This window comes from Camelina sativa, chromosome 18 (genome assembly GCF_000633955.1).
Source record: "Camelina sativa cultivar DH55 chromosome 18, Cs, whole genome shotgun sequence".
In the NCBI taxonomy this organism is placed as follows: Eukaryota; Viridiplantae; Streptophyta; class Magnoliopsida; order Brassicales; family Brassicaceae; genus Camelina; species Camelina sativa.
This window is the reverse complement of record NC_025702.1, coordinates 5,691,948-5,701,714: the sequence shown is the minus strand read 5'-3', so window position 1 is coordinate 5,701,714 and position 9,767 is coordinate 5,691,948. Positions and strand designations below refer to the sequence as shown.

The 9,767-nt window shown below is 36.7% G+C and overlaps 1 protein-coding gene across 1 annotated transcript; it reads left to right on the top strand.

The window, feature by feature from the left end:
• On the top strand, positions 2,081–3,355 carry LOC104760641. Its single transcript, XM_019240280.1, has 2 exons — positions 2,081–2,283; positions 2,911–3,355. Exons 1-2 carry the CDS (start codon positions 2,184–2,186, stop codon positions 3,093–3,095), a joined length of 285 nt encoding a protein of 94 aa, XP_019095825.1. The 5' UTR covers positions 2,081–2,183; the 3' UTR covers positions 3,096–3,355.

Below are 9,767 nucleotides of genomic sequence, written 5' to 3'. Positions count from 1 at the left end.
GGGGGGGGGGCTCTTACGCTTTCGACAACACTAACCTGATTAAAACCCTTAGTCATTCAAATTGTCTAGGTTTTAATCAGGTTTGTATGTCACAGGAATTGGGGCAAGGGAAATTACCTTGCACGCTAATTATGTTGTAGTTGACTATTAAGTATTACCTTGACCAAATGTCTTATCAGCAAAGTGTTTCAAATGAATAGGACGGTTTTAGAGGTTATTGGTCAACGAAATATGTATCTTACCATGGAACTAAACTTCATGATTAATCCAACTAGGACTGGATTCGGGTAAGACCAACCAGTTGTCTTTGGCCGAATTAAGACTAGTAAGTGATAAGGTTGGAACTCGAACAAATGAGCAAAGATAAATCATGTTGCTACCCATAAATCGAACCACTTCACCCACATTCATAAATAAACACAACGAACAATTTTTCAAGAAATTCAAACATTCTCGAAAATATCATAATTCGCTATGATTTAGGCCCCCAAAAAAAAAACTAGTACACCAATTCACTCTATTTTTATTTATTACATTCTTGTAACACTTACAAATTTCCAATATTTTTCTATTTTTAAAAAATCATGAATATATTTATATTTAGACAATTATTTGCCAAAATAAAACTAGGGTAGGTAGAACTAGTATGAGGCTAACCACATAATTCACATTGTCAAAACCAAACTTAGGCACGTTTTAGGTCATTTTGCATCTTTCAATCATAAAATAAAAACTTCATAGTAGACAAAATAAAACATCATTTTTCTTCCTAAATTAAAACTATATAATTGTCCTTATATTTTTTGTCCTACTCTCTTCTCTTATTTCCTTTATATTTAAAAAAAAAAAAAAAAAAAAAACAATTGGCACGAGATATTTGCCGTCAGAAAAAAAAACACACGATATTTGTTTTTTTCCGCCATTTTCTTCTCCACAGAAAATGAATTTTTAAAAAGCCCAAATTGAAATCTAAAAGCCATCAAGAAATCAACACGTGGGAACAATTAAAGAGCTTACCGACAGTTTTTAATAGTTTCGCTCGTATTCAACGGCACTCGGACAAAAAGGTAGAACGACACTGAATCTTTTCATACGTGGCCCAAATCTAATTGGTGTGACGTCATCATGCCGAAAGGCAAAGGACCGCAGCTAGTAAGTAATATTCCTTTATTCTCCTTCTTGGAAACTTTTTTTTTTTTTTTTAATTCGACAAAATAAACTAAAACGAACCGATCCAAATTAAACCGGAATTCATCATAGACACCATTAATCCAAATTTTATTTTTATTTCGAATTATCAAAACTGAATTCGAATAAACCTAATTGATTTTCTGCAACAAAGTTTATAGAAAAATGTTTGCTCCAAAAAAAAAAAGTGTATAGAATAATATGTTAAAAGAAAGTACATAGCAAATATTTCATTAGATTATTTTATTTCCAATATGATCAATCATTTATCTAAAACGGGAACAAATCTAAACAATTTACAAGTGTATTGATCAATTCAATATTTTAAATGGTTGAATTTTAGTAAGTTTTTATATGATATCATAGTTTTAGATATGTTGTTATGATTTATTGTAAAACATTCCCAATTACCACTTAAAAGATAAGCCATACACTTTTTTTAAATGATCTTTTGTGGATAACTACAGATCCTAAATTATATTTTCAAAATACTAGTTCAATAATAATAAATTTATTAGATTCTTTTAATAAATCATTTTAAATGTTTGACTGAAGATATCTTGTAATAGGGTAAAATAAAATAAAAAATCGAACTGGAATTATTAGAATCTAATGATTTGAACCAAATTGATTCGATACTAGTACTAATATCCGTATTAATCCAAATGCTCATGCCTGTTTTTTCTATCTTTAATTCGAATGTGCATGCCTATTTTTCCATTGATGAAAGGACCTAACAGTCTTTTCCGTATTTTATTTTATATTTATAAAATATTTGTTAACAATAAAACATAGAATATAATATACGGCTGATATTTCTTTCCTTATAAAAAAACATTTTTATAATAAATAAAATAGTATTTCCTCTCTATGAGTCTATTTAGTTCAAGTTATTGCTTGAAACGTCAGTTTTTTGGGGGTTGAGTTTTCTTCTCTCCCTTTCTACCTTCTCCCTCCTTCTCTGTTCTCTTCCCTTCTCTCTTCACTTTGCTCAAATGGCCGGCCTTAGATGGAGAGAGTGGTGGAACACGATGGCCTTCCCCACCCGACGCATCTGGAATCGTTTCACCGTTCGCGTTGGCTTCCGACACAGTGGTAAGCTCCGATCCCTCCACCGTCCCTTTCACCAGCCCCTTAAAACGTTTTCTCTGTTTCATGGCTTTGAGGGAAACCAACAAAAAAATACATAGTTAGTTTAGGTTTTTATCAATTTCTTTTGTGATTCTTGATCATATAATAGTAACTAGTTTAGATTCTATCAATTTATTTTGTGATTCTTGATGATCATATAATAGTTTAGATTTTATCATCTTCTTTTGTGATTCTTGATCAAATAATAGTAATTAGTTTAGATTCTATCAATTTATTTTGTGATTCTTGATCATATAATAGTTAGTTTAGATTTTATCATCTTCTTTTGTGATTCTTGATCATATATATAATAGTTATTTAGATTTTATCATTTTCTTTTTGTGAATCTTGATCATGTAAAGAAACTGTCGGTGGAAATTTTTAGCTATAGGATCCAAAAAGACTCTTGAGCTTTCAATATGCTTAAGGTCTTTGATTGAGGGTTTTATTGCTTTATCCGTGATGGGCTTGTGGTAAAATCCTTACTAAGTAGGATATATTCACCTTCCGGATTAGTAGGACGTCTCTATAAATCGGTGTTATATCTTAAAAAAAAAAGAAAAAACTAAATGATGGTCTTGTGTGTTGTAGGACTCCTGAGGCTACAACATGACGTGAGTTCTTGTGAGTACGAAGACATACACATAATGTGGAATCTGTTACACAAGAATGAAGATCTTAATCGCGGCGTACAGATCAAACCACAACAACAACAACAACAGAGGAAGAAACCTTGCTGGAATCTTCTTGGTTCATATCTTTGCCAAAGATTCTGATCGGTTTTATTATATATATAACCCAAGATGTTCCAAACCATCCTTGTATTTGAGAGAGCCTTGACGGGTCCCTTGCAGTGTGATGAGGTTCGCAAAATTTTAATAAACTCGAGGTTGCAGAGTTTTTAGCTGTTATATATTCCGTGGCATGCCTCTCATGTGTACTTATGAGTATTACCATCACGTGAGTGTTTGTAGATATAAAAATACACAAATGATTCACAAAGTTTGATACTACTAAGTTCATCTATTCTGGTTTCTCTGTTTTTGCCCAACTACATTAGAAAAAAACAATTAATAACCTATGTTGAGACATACACATGGCTCTAAATATTTCTTTGATCATTTAAATGGCTTACTTGCACTTCCATAATATACTGAGAAAACAAGTGTTTTCTCTAGCTTTTAGATTTACTACTCGTTATAATTCATCGAAATACAAAACTCTTGGATCCTTTAATGAGAAAAGATTTTGAAATAATGTTTTTTTATCTTCAATCGGAATGCGAAAAAAAATACGAGAAAGTTTTAGAACACTCTTTCTCCTTTGTCCAAAAAAAAAAAGAACACTCTTTCTCCATACACCCCTAAGAAAGAAAAAGATCAGTTTTTGATTTACTGATCAACTTTGGTAACTATGAATTATTCCAAAATATATAGCTAAATTACAAAATATATAACTAAAAGCTCCCAAGTTACATACACAAATGGATTTTCTAAAAGAAGAACACACTCTCTTATGAATAAATGGTAAATATATTTATTTTCAAAATCAAATGCTTTTTGAAGGGGGAAAAGAATGATAGTGGTATCATTAAATTGTTGTTCTCTTCGGAAAGAAAAAGAAAATCCTTATTCAATCAAACTAGACTTCCAATTTAGTGGTCATTATTAAAATATTTAGATTTCAACCAATGAATCCATGTAGAAAGATGAAATGTCAGAGTCAATTGGTTAGATACTGATGTCCAAACAAGTGTGTGTTTGTTGCATCCTTGTATATATATATATGTGTCGGCTGCTTCTGGGCTTATTTAAAGGCCGGTCTTCAAAAGAGTACTCAACAAGTATTGTGTGATGATGTGATAGCTTTTTTCTCTTTTTTTGGTTGGACATTTCACCTAACGACTCTTTGATTTTATTAAATGTAATGTAACTAACGCATTTTGATATTTATAGATCTCTTATTATGCCTTACTTTTTTCCCCAATGTCAAACTTACATATTTTTTTTTCGTGTGAATCTTTTTGTCCTTTTTACTTGCCTCAATTTTTTTTAATTATTAATTTCTTGGCTAAAGGTCAATATTGTTCGTAACTCCACTGCATATCTCTAATAATATTGATATATTTTCAGAATTTGATGATTGATTGTTACATCAGAATATATATCCATATTATAGAAGGAAGAACGTACGACGTACCAATTGGTTGAGTGTCTATCTAAATTTTGTAGTTTAGATGTTAGTAGGGAATGTCAGTATTATGCAACTAATACGTATTAGAGAGAAAGAAGAGAAGGAGAATCTTAGGCCGATCAAGAAGACAAGGCCGAGCTTCATGGTGTTTAAGTAAGTGTAACACTCAATTAGGCTGCTGTATCTTCAAGCTTAACCTCCGATATTTCTACACTTATGCTTGAAGGAAAACATTAGACCGGATGAAAGAAGTAATAAATGAGAAAAATGATGCAAAAAAGAGCTCAAGAGTACGAAGGCTTTATCTATGCTTCAAGTATCATAAAAGGCTGAACTGGTGTCCAATAAAGGTCTGAAGAAGAATGAATGATCTAGAAGGTCCATCAAAGTCCATGAAAAAATGAGAGGGAAATATGTTGTATATATATAAGTCAAATAAAGGCAAGTGGATAACAATAGTCACATGTGAGCTTAAGAGCATTTTCATTGGTCATTTTTTTGTGAGTGTCAAAAGAATAAAAAATATTAATAAAAAAAAAGGTTGAAGAGAGAGAGAAACACATCTGCCCAGACTTTCAGAGATACTCTCAGATCCCTCTCTCACTATATGTTAAAAGTTGATTGGTTGAATTTTTCAAAACAAACAAAAATTAAATGAAATAGTATTTATTAGATTTAAAATATGTTTGGAGAACCCATTTTCAGAGGTTTACCGATGGTGATGCTCTAAGAGGTCACATGAGACCCAAAGATCAGTTTAGGAGCTGTATGTATTTATATTGGGCGTCCACCAACATTCAAAGATCACATGTTGATGTTAGAGAAAAAAGGAACAAGTGGGAGAGTCACATGTTGGCTTAAGATGCTATTTTGGAGCTGTCGCCATCAACACTTGGGACCAGCTCACATCTCTCTTCATATCGCTATCTATACATGCTATTGTGTATATTTGTATGTATATATGACCGTTGGAGCTAGGGTAAAGAGACCACATATGGTTCTCATTCATTTATGTATAAATATGTAACTCATATGCTTATTAAAAATTCAGCTCTCCAATTGGGGATTTTTTCCCCTTACTAAAATCGTTTCTTATACACTCAAATGGGTAGATTCTAGTCTTTATAATCTCATGGAGAGACCAAGCTTTGGCGATGCTTGGTCTCTACCTTTGTTTCATTATATTCTCTACACCATTCTCTAAACTATTCTAAAGCATATTTGGGTTATCTTTGGTGTGAGAGAGTTGTTGTCTCTCATACTTATTCTTGAGTATACACAACTTATATTGGCGTGTATAACTCCTTATTTACCTTAAGAACACTCTCATTAAGTTGTATCTTAAAGGCTTTACACATGAACACACAAATTCCGCTTTAAGTGTTCTTGTGAGTTTATATTGGAGTAGAGTGTATCTTGCAGCTCACTCTCTCCAAATTTTAACAATACGAACATTATTACGATAATGCAAGAGTAAATTTTTGCTACTTTCTTGTTGTTAGATTGATTAAGTAAAGAGATCCTAAAACTAAACTAAGACTAATGCTTGGCAAGGCATAAATACATTGGTTTTCAGATTTGTCGACAGAATTATCAGGAAAAGTGTAAGGATTAGATTATATCAAATTAGGGTTCGCCTTAACTTGCTCTCTCAAACACGACTATTGAGGCACCGCTACCACCAAATCTCTCCAATGCCAGTGGAGTTCCTGCACGCCGACATCGGGAAAACTCGACCTCTACTTCCTTTCGAAGCTTTCTCTCCCCCTTTTTAACGAATATTTTTTTTTCCTCCTTTTTGGCCCTTGTTGAATCTTTCCCAACTCTTATCAAAGAACCATGACTGCAGATAAGGTGTTTTATTCATCGTATTCAGAAGGGGGTGGAGCCCAGCAAACTCCATTATCTATTACATTGGGTAAGCCTCTCTAATGGCAGATCCGGAGTCCTCTTGCTCTTTACGCTTCGATCCGGAATGCGTGTCGTCTCCTCCAGTGATGCGACTAGTCTCCGTTATTTGACTCCCACCTCAAATTCAGGTCACCTCCTGAGCTTGGCAGAACCGATCTTGCTTCTACCAGAGACGATGAAGCCTCCTCACTCTCTCCGGTTAGTTGCTGCAAGATTCACCTTCTCGGGAAATTCACAGCAGCCTTTAGATCTCTATGGATGAGCTTTAGATCTCATTTTGGCCTGATAGCATCTCAAGTGTTCCTGCCCAATCCTCCAAAGCCCATGTCATCTTTATTTATTCTGTTTTTATTTGTAAGACATTGCCTAGGCTCATTTGTTGATCTCGTTGTTCGTAAAATGCATCTGAGACCCTCTGTAACTCCCGCGAACCAAAACTCTGCGTTTTGGGGGTAGGTGTCGATCGACACTCATGTGGAGTCGGTCGACACCACTTATTCTGGTTCGATCAGATCGATTTAATTATCGATTTGAACCGATTTGGTTTAGGGAAAACCATTGAACCGAACTATTTAGGTGTTTTGTCGCAGTAGAGGGTTTTGGCAAGTTGTGTTTGTCGCCGTATTCTTGTTTTTGAAAGAAAAGAGAGAAAAACCTTGTTCTTGAGATTATGGTGATTTTTGAGAAGATTGTTGGCTGTTCTTGGGAGATTTGAGGCTAAGGGGGAGATAGAAGGTTGCTAGGAGGGTTGGATTCATTGCTATTGGTCTGAATCTTCATGTAAAGAGGTGAGTGCATGACCATGGCTAATCTAAGCCCTTGATTTCCTTGTTCTTGCTTGTTAGCTGTTGTTTTTGTGTGTTTTCTTGCTGGGGATTGGATTATACAGGTTCCTAATGATGTTTCCGGCATGGGTTTTGAGGATTGAATGATTTGGAGGAGATTGGGAAGCCTGATTCGACTCTCGGCTTCGTGCGGATCGTAGTTGCAGGTGGAGTGTCGATCGACACCACTTGGTGTCGTTCAACATCAGCAAAAATGGGCATCGGTCGACACTAGGCTGGTGTCGGTCGACACCTCCCTTCCAGTGTGACGATGTTTGTTTTCCTGGTTTGTGTGTTTTGTTTGTTGATTGTTTGGAACATTGGAATCATTGTTGCTTGTGTGTATAGCCCAGTAGATGGGAGGATTGCCTCACTGAGTATTTATCAAATACTCATGCATCTCAATTTGTGTTTCTGGTGCAGGTAAAGGCAAAGTGTGATCGTGGAATCAAGGCAATTAAGAGAAAGATGTTCTAGGGACTCGATTGGATGTTGTCTGGCATTGCTAGGTTGCTAGAGTTGGGTCATTAGAAACATTGTTAGGATTGCCAGTTTGGTGTTTCTTGTTGTTTGACATTGAAATGGTTAGGATTGGTTATTGGTTATTTGATTATGGATTATTATTGGTTATTTAATTGGTATTGGTATTCCGCTGTTATTTTTGATTGTGGTTAGGTGGCTAGTGGGTATGGAACCACTAGTCGTAGTTAATTATTATCATTATTATTATTTATTATTAAAAAAAAACAGGTCAGGTCGTTTCAGTTTGGTATCAGAGCCCTTACAGTTCTAGGTTTGAGTTCACTAGGTTTCTATTGTGTTGTCCAGGATTGCATGTTTTGATTGATTATGTGAGTTAGTCAATTGTGTGTGGCATGGAGTCCTAGAACATCTTCTTCGAGCCTACAGTGTGATTCCACGGTGAGTTTTTGTGTTTTTGTGTTATGTTAAGATTGCTTGTTAGCCTTGTTCTTGGAAGTGCAATGGTTAAAGGTGTTTGAGTTGTTGGTCGTGGACATGGGCGTTGTCGTTGTCGTGGTCGGGCGGGTTCCCAAGGCCAGCGAGTGTGTGGTCCAGAGTTCCACGAGGAGGTACATCGTAGGATCGCAAGGGTATCAGGAGGTCCCAGAGGGGGTTAGCCGGTGAGCGTGCTTGGGGTGCTGGGAACCCAGGTGTGGGGTTGCAGCTAGTGGAGTCCAGGGTCGAGATGATCACTTTGCAGATCTGTTGGCGTGCTGTGGGAGCGGTTACCGAGAAGGTTACCAGTGCAGGCTCCAGTGTACCGCATGAGGCGAGGTGCAACCGAGGGCTGCGAATGTTGAGGACTATCCATCTTTTGTTAGGAGGATGGAGCAGTTGTAGATGACCGGTACGAGATTCTTCTCGAGAGGTATCGAGCCTAGAGGGGCAGATATGTGTTCATATGCAGTTGGATCAGATACTTCTCTGTTTGATGGGTAATCTAGGTTGATATGAGAAGTTGAGTGGGAAGGTGTAACATTGCAATGTTATACTCGGACCACAGGAGGAACTTTTGGTTGGGATATGTTTGTAGTCGTTAAGGATTGTTGCTCCTGAGGGGATGGTGAGGGGAATACCGATAGCTCGAGGGGCTGGGGCTCCGAGAGTGGCAAAGGGGATTATGTTCCCCTGAGGGGATGAGTAGTTCCCCTGATACCGAGATCTTGCGGATTGTGTTCCAAGATTGAGACGATATAACTCGAAGACGCTGGTCTGAGAGTGAGATCGGTATGGCTTAAAGGTTGCAACCTAAGGGTGGAGGAGTTGGGAGCAAGAAATTCCTAGGACGTGAGTATAAACATAAGGATTTATTGTAGACCTTGAGAGATTGACAGTGGTTTAATCTCGGGTTTTAGATGTGTTGACCAATGGGCCAGGGTTTTATTGACCGGACCAATTATGAATGTGTGGCTGTTGCGCCAGGATTATGAGGCCGGTGGTGCTGGAGTCCCGGGAAGGGGAATTGCAGCAGGTTTGAGCTGGGAAAGGCATGTTTGCCAGATACATAAGTTCACGAGAAGCCTTCAAGGCAGGATAGTCTAATCGTTGCGACGATTTGGATTACGTTCATTGGAGATGGACAAGGTTGGTAGATTCAAGGTTTTGGTAAGCTTGCCGAGGGAAATAAGGCAAGTGGTTTGAGTTGGCGGCTTGCAAAACATTTGATGCGGTGAATCAGAATGTGCGAATGTATGGTACTTGTTTGTTTTATTACGCTCGTATTGATGATTTGTTGTGGAGAATTGCTAAGCGAAAAGCTAACTTTCTAATAAGCTATCTTGTGGAAGTTTCCCTAAAAGGCAAGTTACTAGAGGTTCTTGGATGGAAAAGAGGTGTGGATATCCGGGTGGTGGTGAATTGATGTCAGCATACTGGATTATTAGTCTAGTAGAGCTGAGGAAGAAAATTGGGGATTCTTACATCTTATTACTTCACCGTGGGGAGCATCAGTGTTGTTCGTCAAGTAAAAGGACGTGGTATGGGTATGAGTTCGTGGCG

Coding starts and splice junctions, on each gene's coding strand:
- LOC104760641 (XM_019240280.1), top strand. CDS start 2,184: ATGGCCGGCCTTAGATGGAGAGAGTGGTGGAACACGATGGCCTTCCCC. Junction 2,284..2,910: donor CGTTGGCTTCCGACACAGTG/GTAAGCTCCGAT, acceptor TGTGTGTTGTAG/GACTCCTGAGGCTACAACAT.